This window comes from Mytilus galloprovincialis, chromosome 11 (genome assembly GCF_965363235.1).
Source record: "Mytilus galloprovincialis chromosome 11, xbMytGall1.hap1.1, whole genome shotgun sequence".
NCBI lineage: Eukaryota > Metazoa > Mollusca > Bivalvia > Mytilida > Mytilidae > Mytilus > Mytilus galloprovincialis.
The window spans coordinates 56,438,595-56,463,232 of NC_134848.1; the positions used below are offsets into that span (position 1 = coordinate 56,438,595).

At 34.2% G+C, this 24,638-nt stretch overlaps 1 protein-coding gene and 1 long non-coding RNA gene across 2 annotated transcripts; both read left to right on the forward strand.

Moving 5' to 3' along the window:
• Positions 1–6,013: 6,013 nt before the first annotated feature.
• On the forward strand, positions 6,014–22,798 carry LOC143052422 (S-adenosylmethionine-dependent methyltransferase Rv2258c-like). The gene is made up of 5 exons (XM_076225452.1): positions 6,014–6,112; positions 11,870–12,056; positions 19,733–19,920; positions 21,244–21,357; positions 22,147–22,798. Exons 2-5 carry the CDS (start codon positions 11,890–11,892, stop codon positions 22,692–22,694), a joined length of 1,017 nt encoding a protein of 338 aa, XP_076081567.1. The 5' UTR covers positions 6,014–6,112; positions 11,870–11,889; the 3' UTR covers positions 22,695–22,798.
• Positions 12,751–19,594, forward strand: LOC143052423 (uncharacterized). Its single transcript, XR_012971116.1, has 3 exons — positions 12,751–13,171; positions 13,317–13,676; positions 19,570–19,594. It is a non-coding gene; the product is annotated as an uncharacterized LOC143052423 (long non-coding RNA).
• Positions 22,799–24,638: the final 1,840 nt, after the last annotated feature.

Consider the following 24,638-nt stretch of genomic DNA (forward strand, 5'->3'; position numbering starts at 1 on the left):
CAAAAAAGGAAATACAATATCGTGCCAAATCAGAAAAGTCAGAAAGAATTACATGAATTAAAGACAATAAAACGACAGCACAATATCACTAAGGAGAGTAAAAATAAATCTGCCAATACAGAATAACTCGCCCAATATAGATTTTTTTCTGTATTGGCCGAGTTATTCTATATTAACCGAGTTGACACAAATACAGGATTTCGGAACGTCTCTAGTTTTTTACATCGTAAGTCACGACAAGCACCATTTATGGAAGTGCTATTATATAGTGTTATGCATATTTAACCACAGTTCTGGTCAAAAACGTGCAATGCAAAATAGGACCAGTTTGTAACTGTGACACATCTATATTTTTTTACGTTTGTCAAACAAATAACGAAAACAGTTTATCGATTGATAAAATAAGTCACACTCAGGGTTTATTTAGTGCGGGATTTTGATTATCTACTTTCGACACATATATTGTAAAATAAGTTGGTTTACAGTATCTGGTACATATGATTTTGATTTAATGATCTTACCCTGTTGCCACTCTATCGTTGTATCCTTCAGACTGATAAACGTTCAATAATACAAATGTTATTAATTGTCATACAATATACTACACGTTTTTATCACTTTAATATCCTCTTTCGATCAGACTACATCTATTGAAATGTTTAATAATTATAGGACGTCATTGTCACTGTTTTTCAATATTCACTATCATTAATATTGCTACATTCATTTTTATATTCATTTATTTAAATTAATGTCGGTCTTTAAAAGTGGTGAATTGAAATTTGAATAGAATTGTTATCAATTGTCACCAGAAATTGCTGATCATTTTTCCTTCATTCCTAACCGCACTATACAACCTACTGCTGCAATATAACTGATTATAAGGTATGCAATTTGATATCAATTAAACATGATTCTACTATATGAATTGTCAATTAAATGTAAAACCCAACAAAAAATTTCTCTGTAAGTTTGTTTGCTTTCTTGGGTTGTTTTTCTTTCTTGTTATTCAATTTGACCAGTATTTTCTATTCTTATATATATTAAAATATCCGTTTATTTTCTCTTTTTATTTATTCTGCACTATTTGCCCATTATTCTATTTCTTCTCTTTCGGTATTTATTTTGCACTATTTATCAATTATTCTCTATTCTTTAGTTTAAACATATTTATTTATAGTGGATTTGGAAACAAGTTTTGCAACTTATATTAATCCCTTTCCACTTTGCGGGTGAGAGTGCTGCCTTGTAGCGGCATTAGCCTGCTCATTTTCTAAATCTACAAGGGTGTCTTTAACGTGCAAGAGATATGGCTCTCTCTTAACACGGGTCAGCCATTTATCGTCCCCTTCCGACGGACTATTATCGTTTCCTCAAGACCATACTCGTAAATGGTGTCAAGGGAGAGCCGAAAATCCAGTCCCTGAAATTTTCATCCCAGACGGGAATCGAACCAGGAACCCTTATGTTAGTAGTCCGATGCACTAACCACTACACCACGGCTCTCTATTCTTTAAGACCCATCATTCGTTTTCTGATACATATATTTACATTTATTAATTAACTACACTGTTATTGGACTTACCATGAGGAAAACTGCCTATGCAATATAAGGTGAAAACTCGGCCAATATAGATTTTTTTCTGTACACACCTATTGATTCAAACAAATATCTATTTTAGCAGTAATACGTAAAATTAAGCATTAAGGTTAAATCATAGGCAATAGACATTGCCGAAATTAAAAAAAACACAATAATTTATAATTGTTACCATTGAATATTTTGTTTTGTAATTTACATGGTTATTGGTTCATTGTATGCTTGTACACCAAAAGGAATACAGACTTACAAACTTGGTTTAATATACATTGGTTTGGTCCCGCTCGGGAGTCTCGTAGTAGCCTGGATGCCATGACTGTTGGACAACGTGGGTCTGATCCCGACCGTTTCAAGCCAAAGTTTTAAAATAGAAATCTGCTGCTTCTAACATTCGGCATTAGCGAGTAAGAGTAAAGACTGGTAGACTTGAAGTCAGAATTTGTCTGTAAGCTAGCATGTTAAAACATCTGGCTCATCCTGGCGGTCTAACACAAATCAGTGTTTATATTCAATGTACATAAAGATGTTCTCATCATGAATATGCATATCAATTTTCCGTTAGACCATAACAAGCAATCTACATGTATTATCATAATCCATTGTTTTGATTGTCGTTTTCCAATAAAAAAATGGTATACGACATCTAATAAAGATAAATACTGAACGATTATTTCAATAGATCAAAGTGGGTGCTGCGGTGTACAATATTTGTATACAGATGTTTAAAAACATGAATGTTGCAATCCTTAAAGATGATTGATTTTTTGATTGACAACATATTTGTTACGTTTGGAGTACGGAGTTATCAACATACTGTCGGCATTCCAATGGGGAAAATTGTACCCCTCTGCTTGTCGACTTCTTTCTTGTTTTTTGTGAGGTTGACTTCATACAGGAACTTTAACTTTACTTTCCGCTAAATAGATGATTTTCTCTCACTTAAAAATTCAAAATTTGGTGACTATGTTGACCGCATCTATCCCATCGCACTAGAGATAAAGGATACAACGAATACAGCTAAGTCGACCTCATATCTTGACTTACAACTAAAAATTGACAATGAGGGTCGGTCGAAAACAAAACATTACGACAAAAGAGATGATTTCATTTCTGTATAGCAACATTCCAGCAGCACCTGCATACGGGGTATATATCTCCCAATGGATACGTTATTCCCGTGCTTGTATTACCTATGATGATTTTCTTGATAGAGGGTTGCTGCTCACAAGCAAGCTATTAAACCAAGAGTTCCAAATGTGTGAAATTGAAATCATCCCTTCGTAAATTTTAAGGACGCCAACTCTTTGAGGGCCCGTAGGTGGCCGGTTGCAAGGCAAATTTTCTGTCCCTATCCTATATACCCTCATTTTCCAGTGGCAGTCCAAATTTCCCCGACCATCATCCGTAATGACCTCTATTATGACAAGACCTACCTTTTGTATTTATTGTGAACTAATATGTATGAAATATTTGCCACTGGACGTTAAGCAACCAACAATCAATCAATCAAATGCAGAAACAAACTGAAAACACTTACATTTTAATATCATTTTGGTACAAGTCAATTAACACTTGACTGTACAGGAATGGGTGTGTTTTGTTGTTTGGTTGGACATGATGTACAGTTAAGATTTCCCAACTATATTCTACTATGAGCTGCTTATTCAACATAATGCTTTGTAATGCCTGCCTCATACATTGGCGTCTAGACCGGCGTGCACCAGACGTACAGAGAAATTTTACAAAGTCGGTATACTTAAGTTGTACGCCAGAGGAACGCTAAGCAATCGTTAAACACGTGTTGCATAAGTTTGAAGTACGTTGAAATACAAAAATATACGTGAACGCTATAACTCAAGGCAATTTTAATGCAGACGTCCGCCGGGTGTGTTAAAAATACACACGTAAAACCCGTTGTGCACACGATACAGATATAATTGACAGGTTAAATGCATCCAAAATTTCTATCGTATTAGCAGCCTAATGATTTTACCACGCCGATATAAAATAGAACACAATTATAAACGCTTATTATATATTTTGGTCCCACGACAAAATTACTGTTTAACCCGTGCCAATTTGGGCACCCGTTCGTCACGTAATCGGTATATAGTTTGTAGCTTAGGGTATATACAACTTATTTCGAAGTGCTAGATTTTCTTCGTGTCAACTTTAATAAAAATATATATACCAAAAGTCCGTATACTCAGTCAAGACCTTTTTTAAATGACAGGTTGCAAAATTTGGTATTTGGAAATTATATAAAGACACGCAGAGCACATAGTCCGACTTCCTTCTTCAGTGTACAAAATCTGTTCTAATCATAGAACTGTCAGCAGAACAAGCTAAAACTGTTCTATCCGTAGTACTGACTAAACCTGTCAGGATTGTCGAACATTTCTAAATGACGTCACTTCAGTTAGAGCATCTCACTGGTCATCATTAAGTATTATACTATTTTGACTTATTTAAATTTAAGACGAAGAGTTCTTAAACGGTTCTGGTTAGAACTGACTAAATCAATTCTAAAAGTAGAACTGACCAAATCAGTTTTAATCGTAATTGAAGAACTGTTGTGGTCGTAAAACTGACCAAAATGCTGGTCAGTTCTAGGTTGAACTGTCTAAAACTGTTTTAGTGTAGAACTTCCGTCAGTGTCGGAACGCAATTCTATCACGGTCCGCTCTATCGCATTGCAAACGGCTTTGTCTGGTCTCAGTCGTATTATATTCTGTAATTGTCGTGACTCTTACGTGGGTATAATTGACGAATTTCGTATTAATAACGGGACTATTCAGGAACAGTTTAGGCAGAAACGGTTCGCAATTGACAAGATCTAAATGCAATCTGGACTCAATCGGCAGAAAAACAGCAAAGAAAAATTTCTCAAGATCATTCTCGTTCCACAGGACATTTTCCAGAATATACAGAACATTGTTAGGATTTTGATCCGATACAGCAGAATCTGTCATGACATAGTCACGCTTGTAATCCGACTAGACACAATCGGCTACGTTTCCCCGAATGTTACGGGACGGACCTAAATGTCGGGGTGCTTCGCCGAACTATCCGGACCATTCCAGACCCGTAGGAATCAGTTAAGAACTCAAACGACTGCGTTCAGACAATGATAGGACGGACATTCCAGATAATGAGGATAGTAGTTCGACTTTTTCACCTTTCGTGTCTTATCGCTGTCTGATCTTATCTGAAACGGGAGAATAATCGGCAATGTATGAACCCCGCATTTAGGCTGATTATGTATCTACAACATGTTCTAAGGGAAGCAATCCTGTCACATATACACATTTCATCAATTTGTGATCAACAAAAATGCAACGTTGAGAAGATACCTATTTTAGTTAATTAATGTAATTACGTTAAATGAAAAATTATATTTGACATTATCTGTATATATATGATTCTAGTGTGATTGTAAAAGTTTATTTATGCCAAAACATGATTATAATTACTTAATATGTGTTGAGTTTTGTCTTACTACATCGTAATGGGTGTGGAGGAAATTTGGACTTTTGACTTTTTAACTATTTTGATATAACTATTCCTCTATTTATACCACTTGGTCGATACCACTGCTGGTGGACTTTTCATCCTCGAGGGTATCACCAGCCCAGTAGTCAGCACTTCGGTGTTGACATCAATATCAATTAGTTGGTCTTTTTATAAATTTTCTGTTTACAAAACTTTGAATATTTCGAAAAACTATGGATTGTCTTATCCCATTTATCATTAATAAAAAAACCCAAAAAAAAACGGGGATTCTAACTCCATAATATTGCCTTTATTTTTAGTCTCTTCTATAAAATCCCACGCTTGCAACAAAATGTCGCCCGTCTTATACCTGTCCATATTGATAACTCACTGTATACAAATTAAGGAGCATGATGTATTTTTTGTTTTGTAATAAAAATACACGAAACAGTCAACCTCGACCTAGTTATCCATTTTAGCACTTGGATTTAACGGGATTATCTAAAACATTTGTAAAATATGCAAAGTTTGAACGCAGATAACAAACGAAAGGTCACTTGTGGGGTTTCATGTAATACACATCAGGGTTTGAGATTGTCAATAAATACATGTATGCTATGTTTTTCTTTTTTATATTATTTGATAGTCAATGTCAAGTATAGGGTTTATAATAGGGTGTAAGTTAGTTATACACCTCGAAATACGGCGTGTCTAGATAAAAAAAAACACCTTTGGTGTATAACTATTACTTCATTGTTAGAATGCATTTAGGAAAAATGGAAACCTTAACAAATCGATAATTTTCCTACTTACATATACACATACACTTTTTACAAACCCCTACTGAGTTCAACTTTTTTTTATTACGTACTTTTAATGGTATTGTTTCCTGTACATGTATGAAAAGAAATCCTAACTGATCTCAACTTCTTCCTTCCTTAAGGCGCCCCATTGAAATATATTGACAATTTTAACTGAAGAGGTTATAAATTAGATCGTACAGTAACGCTTCAAGTTAAGGTAAGTAGACAGTCCTAAATTTAAGTTAATTTAGTGTGTTTGATGCTTTACGTTCTTTACACTATTATACATAAATGATTTTCATTGTTTACATACACTACCGATCAAAATGTATTGTCAAATATGATTTGTTTTTGTTCATTGTGTTATACAGTTATAAATAGGTCGTACAGTGACCTGTAGTTGTCTTTGTATATATATTTTGCTTATTGTGTTATAAAGTTATAAATAGATTGGTTTATACAGTTATAAATACGTGTAGGTCGTACAGTGACCCGTTTTTGTTTGTATATATATACATGATACATGTCGATATAGGAAGATGTGGTGTGAGTGCTAATGAGACAACTCTCCATCCAAATGTAGTTGTTTTGACGCTGACCAGAAATGACGCACCGATTTAGTTTCGGTTTTATATTTCTAAATAAAAGCCGTGACGTCATCAACATTAATGTGCATAGCATGATGGTACAGTCAGGATTCTCACCCTGTATCACCCCGATACAGATGAAAAACCGGACGTTGACGCGTTCGAATCGAACACACCGTGTAACACTGATTTCAGAAAGTAAGGAATTAATACTTTTAAAGAAAATCCAATATCTATTCTTGGGATATTTTGCTCCAATATATTCTTTGCCATAATATGTAGGATTTAATTATGTCCCCATGAAAAATGTCCATCGGACACATTTTCATAGGTAAATACTTATTTAAATGTGTCCTGGACACAATTTTCTATGAAAATATGGCCTAAGGTATGAAAAAGTGTCCATGAATATGGACATTATTCATTACCGTAATATTGTCCAGGTGGACATTTTTTCACAGGACATTGTGTCCGCCGTGACATGTTTTGATATGATTATTATAAGTATCATCATAACAAATGGACAAACATGTCCAGGTGGACATTTTTTCACAGGACATTGTGTCCGCCGGGACATTTTTTGATATGATTTAGTATCATCATAACAAATGGACAAATATGGCCGTATTTTCACCTAAAATACTACTCTTTGATACAAACCGTTTTTTACCCCGAGGGAGCATCTCATAGTTGTACCACAACTTAGTTAATTTTCACACTTTTTGCATGAAGGGAAAACAGATTGTTCGTTCTGCTACATGTACGTGAATTGGCAAAACGCCTTTTTAAAAACATTTACTACGAAAATTTGTTCTGTAGGAGGACAATATTTCATAACTGTTGCTGTAAAATGCTGTCCACTTAGGGGACAATATTTCATGGCAATTGACATTATTTTCTATTGCCTTCTTCTCTGACATAATAAATATAGTAAAGTTTTTCAGATTTGATTTTATACTTTACACACTTCCTTCTTAGATTGTCTTATTGTTATTCTTTCATTGTCATTACCATTTGCTGGGTATTTCTTTGAACTAAAATTTCTCTATATTCACTTCCATCCATTATCTATTTGTTTACATTTGTATATTTATCAGTTTCTCATCAATCCTTCATATTTTAATTAAAATTCAAGTATAATAAAACATTTTAATGACCTTTGTATAACTACCCTTGAAGGACACAATTTAATAGGAACTACTATGTAAATTTGTCCCGCGGGTGAACACTATTTCAAATCTTTTGCAGTAAAAATCTGTCCATTTGAGGGACACTATTCCATGGCAATGGACATTATTAAATACCACAATTCTATGAAAAACTGTCCACGTGGACCCTTTTTCACAGGACACTATTATGTCTTACAACTACTCATTAGTTACTAAAAGGTTTTTGAAATATGTGACAATTTTATATACAAACATAAAAAAATGCACGACGATATCAATGATCAAACGTGCTTGGTATTTTTTAAATATTAAAAATTTAATATTTCTCGTACCTCATAGTTTTTAAAACATACATTTTTGAAAATTTCATAGTTTAAAATTAACAAACTTATAAAGATCGTATGTTTATGTTGTATCTAGAAACAAACAAATACACGTTTTAGAGTGTCTTTATTTTCATGTTGTGTACGCTTCGTTGTCATTACACCTTTTTATACTGTACGCTTCGTTAAGGTATAAAGATTATGCTTAATTTCCTCGAACATTACAAGGATACTACAGATACAGTTAAGTCGGCCTCATATCTTGACTTACAGCTAGACATTGACAATGAGGGTCGGTTGAAAACAAAACTTTACGACAAAACAGATGATTTCAGCTTTCCAACTGTGAGCTCTCCATTTCTAAGTAGTAACATTCCATCAGCACCTGCATACGGGGTATATATCTCCCAATTGATACGATATTCCCGTGCTTGCATTTCCTATCATGATTATCTTGAAGAAATCATCCCTACGTAAATTTTACGGATGCCATCACGAGTTGGTTGACCGTTATGAAATAACCGTTTCACAAATGATATCGGATATGTTCCTTACGTCGTAACTACAATCCCCTTCCCTTTCATGAATGTGACATACCAAATTAGACTATTTACCGGGTTTGTTATCACATAAGCAGCACGACGGGTGCCACATTTGGAGCAGGATCTGCTTACCCTTCCGGAGCACCTGAGATCACCCCTAGTTTTTTAGTGGGGTTCGTGTTGTTTATTCTTTAGTTTTCTATGTTTTGTCATGTGTGCTGTTGTTTGTTTGTCTTTTTCAGTTTTAGCCATGGCGTTGTCAGTTTGTTTTAGATTAATGAGTTTGACTGTCCCTTTGGTATCTTTCGTCCCTCTTTTACAGTCTTGCTACTGTGGTGCCAAAATATAAATGATTGGTAATTCTGGTAACCTTAAAGTATATACCCATGCACTCATATGCATTTCATTCAAATTTTGACTTATTTCGGAGAAGACCAAAGGGACCATGTTTATATTCCCAAGTTACCCTTGGGTTCATCGGTAATTTATGCAAAGCAAAGCATCAATCATCAACCTAACCTTAATAGTTAACGATAAAAAAATGAAACGTTTCACAGTTGGTACTGAACAATTTCTGGACCCCTATATTTGTTAATGACACGCATACGTAATGGCTGATTGTTGGTTGCTATACGTTCATTTGAAATTATGTCATGCATGTTCAGGATAAGCACAAAATAGCAACACATACTACATGTAGGTCATGGTAGGAGGCCCTCCGGTATTACGTCAGAGAAGTTTGGACTGCCACTGGATAAAATGAGATATATTAAGGACACAAATATTGCCTTTTAAGAGCTATTTATGGACCTCTCATAAAGTTTTTGCAAGGGTTCGTACAGTGTACTTAGCGTGGTGCTCTCTCTACACGAGAAATTGGATCTTATATTCCCATTCGGACTGGACGTGACTGCGTACTAATAGAGGTAACCGGTGAGATCACGAACTGACGAATAATGACGAACGAACGTATTGGGAGCAGTGATTTTCTTATTGGGAAAAGCTCATTAAAATCAAATAATCGACTAAAATACCCCTTGACACCGTACAAAATTTCCTTTATTAGAAAACAATGATAAAATATGAGCTTTCAAGTATACGGATGGATATATAAGACTATGCATTTTTAACTTATATACCGGAAGTGCCTATGTACGGATAAAAACGAAACAGTACGTATAAATGTATACCTGTGGTGGTCACCTTCTACACTTTTAATAGTCACCTAGAATGATTGCATGATTTAATCATGGGGACAATCTTTTAAATACCACGGTGCATGTCTTTGATAAAAAGAAAACAAAAAGAAGATCTTGAAAATATATTTGTTAAAAGAAATCAACATTTTAATTAGTAGGGACTGACCATTTAACTTGAAGGTATTTTTTTATGCCATGTATGCGGCGCGACAAATTATTTTTTTCAAGTTTAAGATTATTTGTTTGTTGTAATTATCCAAGAGATTTGTTTCTTCCTTCCCTGGCCAGATTAATTGCCCCTTACAAGAAATTTGCAACAAATAATAATAAAAACAATCATTTGACCCCCTCCCCCCAAATTTTTACCCATCTTTTTCCCATATATTATTTTATATCGCAGTTATAGCGAGTATCGATCATCTATCTTTGAGGAGGGTATAAGGAGGCAACCATTTGATTCTGCAGGGGTCGGCCTGGCAGATTTTGGTCAGTCAGATTATTTATTTTACAAAAAAAAAATTCAACTGCTACGCGCAAGATTATTTATTACACATGTATCATTTTACTGTATAATAGAATTTGGAGGCCATGCTTTTTTAGGTGGAAGCCAGCATATTTATTACTATTTTTTACCTGGCCAAAAAATGTATTTATAAAATCTGCCAGCTCCGATCCCAGGATCAAAGGGTTGTCCCTTAACCCCCATCTAGTATGCGGTATTGCTGGTATTATTTCAGATAGTTGGTCCGGGAAAAAAGAATAGTACGTCGAAAAGCAAATTTGGAATGTAATACGCAGGAATTATCAAATTATATTATTATATCTTATTTGGTTATTCATCGTTTATTCGGCAAAAGAACACATAATAGATATGAAGTTTTCTGTTGCGTATTCGTTATTCGTTTTTTTCTTCTTTTTTCGCGAAGTACAAAGAGTACAAGATATCTCCCCCTTTTTTATTAAGTTCATTCTAAACAATCATCTGGATTAATACAAATTTTCAGTTAATTCTTACTTAAGCTTTGCATGTATGCACCCAAGGAGGTGTCACTTCCTTATATAAAAGTATACACAGTCGTTCCGGTAGAATTGGTAATTTTTCCAGAAAATGCTCCGTGACTGACAACGACATACAAAATGAAAAGAATAAAACAGACAGTACGTGTAATAATCAATAAAAAAAATGCACTTATAACCAAAGCGAGATAACCATGAACACTTAGGCATCCTAACTTGAAATTAGTGATCGGATCCCGCTTCGTGTCATACGGCAAAGTAGGTGATACGTTCGTGATTCGTACGTGATTCGTGATCTCACCGGTTACCTCTTTTACATCCCACACAACTGAACGGGTGTCCAACTTCGATCAGGTTTTACTGCCGGTCGAAAAAAGACCAAAGTGATCATATCTAATAGTATATTTCCCAGTCACCCTTTACCAAACTATCATAAATAAAAAAAAAATATATAAAATATGGCTACAATGTAGAAAGTTTTGCTGTATCTGTTAAATCAAAACATCACTTAACATTATTACAATATATGCACACGTATAAGAACTCATAAGATGGTACATCCTCTCGATACTGTTTACTTATATTTGGCATTGCACAAGTTCGTGCGTTTTATTACGTCTTTACCTGTAACCGTTGGATATATACTGACTTATACTTTAGATACATGATTTACCTCTTATAGTTGTAATTCGCTTCGAAATAACTATCAGTTACTACAATTCCGCCTTTGTCGATATTTTATATAATATGGTTTTTGTGCCTTGTACCACAGGCACTTGTCTCAGAAAACATATCATATATACCTTAATATAACGTACACGGACACAATTAATAATAGTCGGGTACTACGGACGAGAAAACATATCCTACCTCATATGCCAAGCTCGTCGTGTTTCTTGTGTAAGTACACATTTTGGGAAAGACGTCTCGTTCGGTGATGTCGGATCGAGCAAAAGTTGAACGGTTCATGATACATGTAGTTACTAGTGGAACATTTCTGTGGTCATCTGCCGGAAAGTTATATCGTAACGGGTAACTCGTGATGGCGTCCTTAAATATCAATGTTCAGAAGTCGTTATATAACTAGTATGCGTTCATCTTGCGTATTTTTTTCAATAAAATGTCTTTGTTTTTTAGTTTTACAAAGAAGTCTCATAATGGAACTTGATAAATATGCTGAAAAATTTTCTTCAACGGTGACGAATGGTTTTATTGCTTTAGAAATAGCAATAGGTCATAAACTAGGACTGTTTGAATCACTGAAGAAATTCACTTCGCCAGTTACATCAACAGAGCTCGCGGAATCGTGCAAGCTGAAAGAAAGGTATGACTATAACTTGTATATATTTTGCTGATAACACTCCCAAATTAATCATAGGGGGCTAAATTTGTAAGTAAGATAGCGATATCTGCTCTCATACCTAGAACATGGAAATAAGAAGATGTAATATAATGTGTGTCAATGAGACGACTCTCCATCCAAGTCACAATATGTAAAAACTGAATCAATAAAAGTCAAAGTACGACCTTCAAAACGGAGCCTTTGTTCACACCAAAGAGCAAACTATAAAGAGACCCAAAATAACTCATGGAAACATGTTCAAACAGGAAAACCGAGGGTTTAACCTATATTAAAAACAAGAAACGCATACAACAAACTACAACCACTGAACAACAGGTTTCTGATTTAAGACAGGTGCAAAAAAAACGAACAGTTTAACAGGCGCCAACCCATGTACACCCCGTTTAAAACTTGACTTAGCTAAATATGGCTATTTTTATGTCCCTTTTAGTCATATAGCTGCATACGAGTTCTGCGTATTTCTGTATACCTGGCTTTACAATACTTAGATTTCACAGTTTCTGATGATGAAAAATATAGAGATGAACTTACGACTCACTTACTTTATAAAGTGTTGTTTCTATTCAAATAAATTCAAAATATATGACAGGATCATTATAATTCCACATAACTTACAAGATCTTACAACAGTAATGACTTATAATTTAGAGAGATATTTTTTTTTTCAATAATTTGTATGATACACACGAAAACTTAAAAAAATCAAATATTATCCTGAGTTTATGTGAATGAGACAGTAATTTAAGTCGAAGAATAAACATATTGTTTGCTTTAATTTAACAAGAAGCATTATCAAAACGAACCATACCGTTCTAACGATTTGTAGTGTTTCATACATTCGTGTTTTCTTAATTCTCAGTGTCAAATATTTCATGGATTAAAGGACGTCACAATATAAACACTAGCTTTATACGTTATGCATCTACACTACTTTATATATATTTTAAACTCAAGATTGATTGATTATTAGATATTTTAAGCCTCTTTCAGCACTGTTACGTGTTTTTTTGTGGATGTCAGTTTTATTGAGGATTTTGTTTGAAGTGGGTGCGGAGATACTCTGACAATCTTAGACAGTGATATAGTAGTCGAACGCACCAGTTGCGGAGATACTCCTACCGTCGGTTGGAAACTGACAATCTTAGACAGTGATATAGTAGTCGAACGCACCAGTTGCGGAGATACTCCTACCTTCGGTTGGAAACTGACAATCTTAGACAGTGATATAGTAGTCGAACGCACCAGTTGCGGAGATATTCCTACCTTCGGTTGGAAACTGACAATCTTAGACAGTGATATAGGAGTCGAACGCACCAGCTACATGTGTAGTTTGAACTCAAAGCATCATTGTGAACAAACTATATAAGAATACAGTAGATGCATTACTTAGACATCCATATAACACGAGTTTAAATACATATATTAAAAATATATTAACACAGCTATGGAATAGACGCCCTTGAAAAGGCTAAAAGTATAAACCGATTTGTTCTTTTTTTTTTCTTTTTTCCTAACAGTCGCATGTGCAGTTCGAACGCGAAACCTCAGTACTAACAGACTATACAGGAATCACAGTAGCGAGTTTCTTGATATTCTAGGTGAGTCTCTTGATTTTGAAAATAATTTAAATTTAAAACTATTTTTCTTTTAATTTTATTTTGGAAAAAATAAATAAAGTTTCTAAGTAACTAATATTTTAATTCAGAGGTTTATTTAAACAGTAATCTTTATTGTTATTATTTAATAGGAAATCTGAATTGTTGTACTATTTTATCATTGTTTTAACTTACTTTGACTTCAAAATGTATACTTTGAAATTATATTGTATTTATCTTAATGTTTTCATTATTAAATTAATAGCGAGTTTCTTGATATTCTAGTTTGGTTTTCTTTCTCGTTGCTGATTCCGGCCTCCTACCGTGAGCCTCCCCCTAGATTGTGCCATAGAGCTTTACAATTGTTGGGACACCAAAACACCACAAAACATCAACACAATATAATGGTAGAGGATGTTTAGCAACGAAAAGAAAACCGCGAAACCTGGAAAGACCCCTGATAACTATAAACAGCAGGTTCATTACAAACTAGACTCTGCATTTGAAGGCCTTGATATATTTGCAGACCAGCAGGACGATATTATTAGTTTCAAGAAGAGCTATCCAATTAAACACCAAGTTGCCGAGTGTGACAACGATACCACAATCCCTTACGGAGACGACCAGCCTTTTTCGCAGTCTTCGCCTATCAAATCTAATCCTTTTGTTTCATCGTGGACAGGACCGCCAACTCTTCCATCAAGTATCACGCCAGTACGACCATCTATCATACACCGGCCAATAATTCCTTCCACGCTTTCTAAAACACTGATATCTGTTGCAGGAAATTCCCGGTTACAGACGCCACAACATTTTGCTGCGTTATATCCAAGTTTAACTACAACCGCAACTGCCCCAACAGCTATCGCTACTGCTGCGTCGAGTGTCTCAACAACCACACAATCAGTTACAACAACAACAACGTCAGGAACAGGAGTAGGACCAGGAGCAACAACAGGACAAACAACATTACCATCAACAAATTTTTCAGGTAGGACAGTCCAACCTCCTACAAACATTTTTAATATGTCTTCAATTTTGAAAATTGAAAAATTTAAAGGTGATAATACTCAAAATGCTGAAACTTGGTTAACTAACTTTAATCAATATTGTAGTTTTTATGATTTGTCCAAGAAAAAAAGTGCAGAGTCATTTCCCTTTCATTTGGAAGGTCATGCCAAAATTTGGTATGACACTGTTTCAGATTCAAAGAAACAGCATTTTGATTTTTTGATTGCTGCTTTCAAAGATCGTTTTAAAGATAAACAACATCTTTTGGACATTACCATCTTACAAACACATCAGGGGAGAAATGAGTCTGTACTTGATTTCTTATCTAGGTTGTTAAAATTAGCTACTAACAGAAATATATCGGATGATATATTACTAGCAGTAGCAATGAATGGTTTAAAGGCTGATTTAAAAACTATTGTTATGACAAAAGAACCTAAAAATATTGAAGAATTTAGGCATGCCGCAAATTTGGCAGAAAAAGCTATTGATTCGAATGTAAATTCTGTAAATTCCATGAATCAAACTGTTTTAGATGAAATTCATTCATTAAGGGAACATATCCAATCTATTAATGTGAATAGTACAACTCCAGTTACTAACCAAGAGCAGTCTTATCAACCTTCTGAACAACCTATTTATGTACAGCAGCCAGTTTATTATACCCCAAGAGCACCAAACCATGATATGTATTCCTCAAATAGGTACAGGGCACCACAAAATCAACCGCCACGTCCAAATTTCAATAGGATGTATCCTCGCCACTCAAACTATCAAAATTTTCGACAACCGTCTCGTTATCAAAACCAATTTCAAATGTCATCTCGTAGATGTTTGTACTGCAATGGGTTTTCTCATAATAGGGCCCAATGTCCCGCAAACGGTGTAATTTGCCATCTTTGTCATAAAATGGGACACCTTTCTAAAGCTTGTCTATCCTCAAGAAGAATGCAAACACAATAGCAATCCAGGCCTGTTCGAATTTCTACTTTGGGCAGGCATACAAAGTTACACAGTCTTACAAACAAATGTTCAGGTCGTGGAAATTCCAATCAAAAATCAAAACAATTTGTTACAGATATGCATCAATGTCTTATCCCAGTATATTTTGGTGGTATTAAAATTAAAGCACTTCTGGACACTGGTTCAACAATATCTGCGATCAATGAAAAAACATTCTTCAAAACAAAATTTGCAAATAATCGTTTATTACGTTCAGATATTAAACAAATAGTTGGAGCAGGAGGAGCTACTTACCCAGTAAAAGGTCAAATTAAATTAAATTTTGAAATAAACGGCGTAGTCCTTTCTCAAAAATTTTATATTATACCAGCTTTACGACATTCTATGATATTAGGAACAGATTTTTGCAAAGAAAAAAGTGTATGTTTAAACTGGAACACTAATAAATTATCTTTAATAAAAAATTCTGTTACAATCAATGTAATAAGAGTAACACCAGGTTTTGCTAGGGTTTATAGGAAATCATTAATTCCTCCAAATACAACGATGAATGTTTGTGTTAGATTGTCTCACGCGCTGCCGCAGCGAAATTACTTATTAGAACCACTCAAAAATTTAAAGTACAATTTTCTAACAGCTAAATGTTTAATCAGAAATCGTAATAACAAATGTTACCTTCAAATTTTAAATCCCACAAATGAGGTCATTACTTTAAGGTCAGGTTTGATTTTAGCTACTATGAATGATGTGGATACAGGTAATATATTTACTTTAGATAATGACAAAACAGTTAAATCTATGAATTTGGAACAAACTAATTCAGATCAAAAAGATATTCAATTTGATTTATCAAAAGCTGATTTAACAGATCAACAGAAACAAAAATTAAATCTATTTTTAAACCAAAATAGGAATGTCTTTGCAACTAATTTAAAAGAGTTAGGGAAAACTGATGTTTATAAACATAAAATTAATACTGGAAATGCCCCGCCCGTAAAATCTCGTCCATATAGGACATCGCCAGCAGCTAAACAAGAAATTCAAAAACAAGTTGAAGAACTTCTTAAATATGATATAATAGAGCCATCCAAAAGCGAATATAGTTCACCAATCGTCCTTGTTAAAAAGAAAGATAATACCTGGCGGTTATGCATTGACTTTCGTTCACTTAACAAACAATCAATTCTTCAACAACATCCACTGCCTCGTTTAGATGATGTTTTTGACGCTATAGGACAATCAAATGCCAAAATTTATTCACGACTTGATTTGACAATGGCTTATTATCAAATGCCAATGGACGAACACTCAAAGCATAAAACAGCCTTTATTACGCATGATAATTTATATCAATTTAAGAGAATGCCATATGGTTTGAATAATGCTTGTCAAAGTTTTCAGTCTTTAATGACACAAGTTTTGAGAGGTTTAACTTGGAAACATTGTTTGGTGTACGTTGACGATGTTATAATTTGGTCTGAAGATTTTGATTCTCATTTACAACATTTAGATTTGATTTTTCAAAGGTTAAAGCAGGCAAATTTGAAATTAAGACCTAACAAATGTGATTTTGCTAAATCAGAAATTCGTTATTTAGGACACATCATATCTAAAGAAGGTATTAAAGTCGACACCTCCAAAACAAAAGCTGTTGAAACTTTTCCAATTCCAAACAATCAACATGATGTTCGAAGTTTTTTAGGTTTATGTAATTATTATAGAAAATTTGTTAAGAGTTATGCCAAAATTGCATCAATTCTAAATAGACTTCTTACTAAAGATACTCCTTTTAAATGGACAACAGATTGTCAAAATGCTTTTGAAACATTAAAAGAAGCGTTAACATCCACTCCAGTTTTAAATTTTCCAAATTTTAATAAACCGTTTATAGTATCTTGTGATGCTTCGGGTTCCGCAATAGGTTATATTTTATCACAAATTGGTGATGATGAAAAAGAACATGTAATTGGTTATGGTGGCAGAGCTTTAACGCCGACAGAAAAAAATTACACGGTTACAGAACAAGAAATGTTAGCACTTGTCTCAGCGGTAGCATATTTTCACGTGTATCTTGCTACAAACAAATTTACTATTTATACAGACCACAAAGCTTTAACATGGTTACAAACTATTAAACATACCAATTCCAGACTAATAAGGTGGGCGTTAAAACTACAAGAATACAATTTTGATGTTATACATCGTATGGGTTCGCGAAATCAACACTGTGATGCACTTTACAGACGCAATTATGAAAAACAAACGGATCAACCCAAGGTATTAACTGAAGTTACATTCATTTATCCAGGAGAAACTTTAGAAAAAATTAGCAACTCTGAAAAAGATATTCCAATTTTTTCTTTAGAAGACATTTCATCTTTACAAAAACAATGCCCATATTTTGGACCAATAATTACCTTCTTGGAAAATGGTATTTTACCAGATGATAAGAAAAGAGCACAAGCTATACCGTATGAAACTGGTCAATATGAACTTCTGAATGATACTCTGTATCACTTCTTTCAACCAAGAACGAAAACTAGGACATCAAAAAATCAATTGATCAAACAAGTAGCAATTCCAGAACCATTGCGCAATGATATTTTATTATCATTCCATGATCAAAAAGCCGGTGGTTCACATTTAGGTGTTCAAAGAACTTATGAAGCTATTAAACAAAGATATTTTTGGCCAAAAATGTATCAAAATGTTTACGATTATGTCACCAGTTGTCAAATTTGTCAAACTGTGAAAAAAGACAGTACTGCTAAAAAAGCACCTTTAAAATCACTACCAGTCCAAGGACCTTTTGTTCGGCTTCACATGGATGTTTTAGGGGGTTTACCGACTTCAAAAGAAAAATACAAATATATTTTGTTAGTAACAGATTCATTCTCACACTGGTGTGAATGTTTTCCAATGAAAACGCAAGAAGCTGAAGAAATTGCAAACATTTTATATTCTGAAATTTTTACTAGATATGGAGCTTGTCGATATTTGGTATCTGATAGACATGCAAGTAATCTAGGCAAGCTTGTCAATCTTTTATGCAAAATGTTCAATGTTACCCAACATTTCACCAGTTCATATCATCCGCAAAGTAATGTAGCTTGTGAAAGAACAAATTCTACTCTAGCTCAATCTTTAAGAGCGTATTGCTCTGAACAACAAACAAATTGGCCGCAAGTGTTACCGAGTATTATGATGGCTTTTAGAATGAGTCCGTGTACGCAATCTACGGGTTTTTCACCTTATTATATGATATTTGGAAGGGAAATGCCTTTACCAATAGATATAGCCTTAATTCCTGAAGAATTAATTACTCAATCTCCAGAAAAATATATAGATCAATTAATAAATAAAGTTAAAATTATTCATGATCTAGCTAAATCAATAGCGAGTTTCTTGATATTCTAGGTGAGTCTCTTGATTTTGAAAATAATTTAAATTTAAATTTAAATTATTTTCAAAATCAAGAGACTCACCTAGAATATCAAGAAACTCGCTATTGATTTCATAGCGGCTTGACACGTTTATATACTAAGTTTTGAATGTCCTAGCAAGTAACAAACAAAAGAATGTATGATTTATGAGTTATCGACAACATGTATAATACACAAATAAAGTTGCAGACGTCGCTTGACCGTTGTCCGAACTTTTAAGATGCTCTTTATAACTTTACTAGACATTTATATAATTTGGTAACTGCTGCAGTCTCATTGTCCAGACAAATTGAATAGTTTATAAAAATGCTTGTTTGACATATTTGAAATATTCAACGCTTGAAAAATGTATAGAACATTTAAACAATAATTCTATGTAAAATAGTTTACAAAGTAGAACCCGCATACATTAACTAATAAACCATATGAAATAAAATAAACTACATTTTTCTATTACAATAGATACATTACTTAGACAACCCCCGTAACGCGACAATGATGTTATAATTTACATAAATATGTTAATAATAATATAGTTACACAGTTTATAGCACTTGTAGAATAGATGCTCAAGAAAAAGCTAGAAGTTTAAACATATTTGTTGTTTTCTTTTGTTTTTCCTTAGATATGTCAGGGAATGGTTAGGATGTATGTCCGCGGCTGGGTTTGTTAGTATAACACCAGATGATAAATATTTTATACCTGAAGCATGCAAACCTTATACACAATCGAGTGGACTCGCCAGTGTGTTACCTCTTATAGCTGCAAATACCTCCTCATTATTGGAATGTTTTAAAGAGGACGGACCGAAAGGTAAATTATATCTCCCTTTTTAATTAAGATGGAGGATACTATCTCACTGCGTTATACTACATGTAATGGGCTTTTTTTCTCTCTTAACTTTATACTTTATACTTGAAAATGTTGTTAATCTTCACTTATATCGCTTAATCTTAAATAAATGAACACTATCTTTAATGAAACATGGACTAGGAAAAATAGTGGATTTTCTTTTACAGATAGCATTTCAAACTGTTTGTTATTTGCTGCTAACGTAACGATCGTATACGTATGCCCATTAAATACAAAAACAGTTGCTTACTTTATAATCGTTAGCTTACTGGTTCCGTATGATCGCTAACTACCTGATCATAAGCCATGTAAGCTAACTGATACTAAATGGTTGCTAACTTTGAGTTTCTGATCGTTAGATTACTGATAATCATTGGTCGCTTTCTTTATGATCATAAGCTAACCGATCCTAATTTATTGATAACTACCTGATCATAAGCTAACTGGTCCTAATTGGTTGCTTACTTAATGATAGTTATCTTACTGGTCCCTAATGATCGTTTACTACCTGATCATAATCACACTGGTCCTTATTGGTAGCTAACTTCCTGGTCGTCAACTTATTATTCTCTTATGATCGCTAACTATCTGATCATAAGCTAACTGGTCCTTATTGGTCGCTTACTTAATGATCGTTAGCTTACTGGTCCCTAATGATTGTTTACTACCTGATCATAACCACACTGGTCCTTATTGGTAGCTTACTTCCTGATCGTTAACTTATTATCGAAGCTTACTGGTCCCTCCTGTTCGCTAACTTCCTCATCATAAGCTGACTGATCCTAATTGGTTGCTAACTACCTGACCGCTAACATCCTGATCATAAGCTAACTGATACTTATTGATTGCTAACTACCTGGTCATAAACTAACTGATTATAATTGGTTTCTAGCTTTCAAGTTGCTAGCTAACTGATTCTCATAGTTCGCTTACAACTTATTGATAGTTTATTGATCTTTTTTGCTCGTTAGCTAGCCGACCTTTATAATGAATGATTGCTACATGATCTTCTTGATTGGTAGCTTATTGACTACTTTTTGTCGCTAACTTTCCGGTTGTAAGACCACCGATTTTGTAATTAGTTTCGATCAACTAATATTTAATTTACCAATAATAGTATACTTTCATTTGTAGCTACACATAATGTATGAAATGTATATAAATAGGAAGATGTTGTATGAGCGCCAATGAGACAACTCTCCATACCCGTCACACCGTATAACATTCAATAATGTGCCTTTTTGTGTAAAACGTTATCACATAATTAATAAAATATGATTTCAGGTTATGATTATAGTAACCAATTTGATACGTTGATGTGGTTGGACCATGACAAGAAGTCATGTGATAGTAAATGGATCAATGAAAACTTATTTCCTGTTGGACACAAGAACACAGGTATGGAATGATTAGACCAAAGTCTTGTGTTCTTCCTTTTTATGGAATGAGGTTGAATCAAAAACACAACATATATTTCTTAAATTCTTTAAAATGAATTTTACTGTGCATATTACTATGTGTTTCTTTATCCTACATTGGCAAGAGGTATAAAGGTGTGTGGGGGGGGGGGGGTGAGATTTCACAAGTCAGGAGCCTCTGACATCTGTTAGTGTTTTATGTTTTTTTTCAATTTTGTTCGTTTATAAATATGTTTGAGAGTCTTATGTAGACGAAACGCACGTCTGGCGTATTAAATTATAATCCTGGTACCTTTGATAACTATTTGAGAGTGTATTTTCACTGAACTAGTACACACTTTAACTTAGGGCGAGCTGAGGACTAACTCCAAGTGCGGAATTTTCGCGCTGCGTTGAAGACTGGTTGCTTGCTTCGGCTGTTGTCTGCTCTTTGATCGGGTTGTTGTCTCTTTGACATTTTCCCCATTCATTCCATTCTCAATTTTAATTGTTTGAAAACAACATTAAAATGCACTTAAGTAAAGCTAAAATATCGTTTAAAAGATATACGTTCAAAACAAAATCGTTTGAAAGATGAATATACTTCACACAAAAGTACTCGGAAACACAACACACACAAGCAACTGCTAGAATTTAAAATCTTTACGGAGTTGCAACCGTAGTTATAATAGTACAATTTTCAAAGTTGTAAGCTAAAAAGTACGAAGTTTAGTTCCGATGTATAACAATTATTAAATTAATGATGTTTTATTCTTTTTTCCCCACAAAGATACAATAACCAATGTTTTGGATTTTGGATGTGGACCCGGGAGTTTAACAATAAAATTAGCTGAACATTTACCAAATGCAAAAGTCTACGGTGTCGATATAGACCGAAATTCAATTGAAAAGGCTAAAGAGAACAAAGCGAAGGAAAATGTACAAAATGTCGAATTCGTTTTAGTTGAAAACGACCATTTAGACGAATCATGGACGAAGAAATTCGATTGGATAACTATGGTTGATACACTGCATGACCTTCCAAATCCGAATTTCAGTATTTCAGACATCAAACGGGTTTTGAAGGATGATGGTATTGTATCTGCGGTAGATCCTTCCGTACATTCGGACCATAAAAAGAATGAAGGCAACCAAAGTGCTGCAATGTTGTATGTTTTTAGTACATTTATCTGTCTCCCTAGTAGCATGTCACGTGAGCCTGCTGCTGCAAATGGCGTCGGATGGGGAATGCAGAATAGAGCGGAATTTATTAAATCGCACGGTTTAAAGATTTTAGGTGACGAACATAACGGACTGATTCAGTTTCGAAAGGCATGAACAAATATTAAAACAAACTTTTACACAATCCTTAATTGAATAGATTGTATGTATGGTTGATATATGTTAGTACTCACAAATAAACTAGAGATTTGCGTATTACCGACTTTTGATTCAGGAGAATATAAGTTTCGACAGATTACCTACTCTTGACTTGCGTAGGACATTCTAGTAATCGGCCGAGTAAGGGCTACTAATAGAGGTAAACTCAAGCTTACTTTTGATGCAATTTGGCGGAAAACATAATCTTATTAATTTCTATACACGACAAGAAAAACTTTAATGTAATTTCATTCTAATTGCGCGGACAAAATGCACAGCGCATTGACTGTTTTATCTCCTATAAGGCAATCAAAGAAAGGTCTTGTCATAGATGGAATTATAAAGTCATAGTTTACTAGGAGGTGTTAGTACTGTCATTTAATATCGAATGTACAGGATGAACATGTTAAAGTGCCATACCCCCTTTTAAAGGTGTCGTGCATTGATCAAGTCAGGTAACTCATCAGTGATTACTTTATGTCATATTTTCATGTTTGTGTCCGTTATTTCAGATTTTTGGTGTTTCAAAGTAATTGTTGTTAGTAAGATTGTTGGATCATTTCCTTACGAAGTTACCCTATTTTATGCATATGGTATCAGTGGCGGATCCAGAACTTTTCCTAAGGGGGGGCCCGCTGACTGACCTAAGAGGGGGCCCGCTCCAGTCATGCTTCAATGATTCCCTATATAATCAACCAAATTTTTCCCACGAAAGGGGGGGGGGGTCCGGGCCCCCCAGCCCTCCCCCCCCCCTGGATCCGCCTATGGGTATTGCCTTTGAGATAACAGTACTAGAATTTCCTTTTTTTATCATATTCTGTTTTTAGTTTTTTATAGGCAGTTATAGCTGTTTAAAAATAGCTTTATTTTGTCGCATTTAGCGCCTATCATAAGTTAGGAACCTCTGACTTTTGTTTGTCTTGTACATGTTGTATATTTCTTTATATTTACGGTTAATTTTATGTGGTGCGACGTCGATTTTTGCTGAACTAGCATTTCAATATTGTTGATTGGCCGGTTTAAAACCTGCCTCCTCTTACGGGATTTTATTGCGGAGTGGAATACTTATTAATGGCCTTGCTCTTTTGTCGGGTTGTTTGCCGCACATTCCCCTTTGCATATTCAACTTGGCTAATATGAATGTAGGTCTGAATTACAATTTAAAATGTAAAGTTGTATAGGAAAATTGTACATCTCAAAACAACTTTATTACTCATGGGTTGGTTGACATAATACAAATACAATTCTGTCTATTACGATACCATTTTGGTTGATGCAGTATAATCGATAAATTCTCATTCTAAAGAAACAAACATTTCATATTCCGATTATATGCTTGTAACAAGAAACACACTAAATGACATATTTTACATGAGAATAAATACGTACGAATAATGGGCCTAGCTATGCATTTCTAACAACATCGACATGTCCTTGATACCAAAAAAATCTATATTAGCGAATCTTCCGAGAGAAAAAAACTACAGAAATTGCTATTCTCAGCAGAACCAGTTTTGTATGAACGTTATTCAAAGTTTGAGTTTTATATAGAGCTTGGTATATTCAAAGAATACGGCACTAGTCTATTTAATAGTAGAAGGCTGAATAACGACCAAGACATTTCTTGGTATTCCTAATCAGAAGAAGTATACATGTTATCTGTTACCTGTCTGGTAGGTTTATCCTTTCTAAGGGTCACCCCAATTTTTTTAGGTTAGTATTTATTATATGCATTATTTACAGTTGTTACTCGACAACACAATTTTTTTCATTTACCTTTGTATACTATGACCTAATTTTGTTCAAAGTTGCGATTTTTCTGAAATTGTTTAACATTTCAAAGCGGTATAATACTGTTAATTTAATTATTCATCCCTTATTTTTATTAACTTTATAATACCA

Excerpts from the sequence above, each read along its gene's own strand:
- LOC143052422 (XM_076225452.1), top strand. The coding sequence starts at position 11,890 with ATGGAACTTGATAAATATGCTGAAAAATTTTCTTCAACGGTGACGAAT. Across the intron at positions 12,057-19,732 it reads TCGTGCAAGCTGAAAGAAAG|ATATGTCAGGGAATGGTTAG; the intron begins GTATGACTATAA and ends GTTTTTCCTTAG. Across the intron at positions 21,358-22,146 it reads TGTTGGACACAAGAACACAG|ATACAATAACCAATGTTTTG; the intron begins GTATGGAATGAT and ends TTCCCCACAAAG.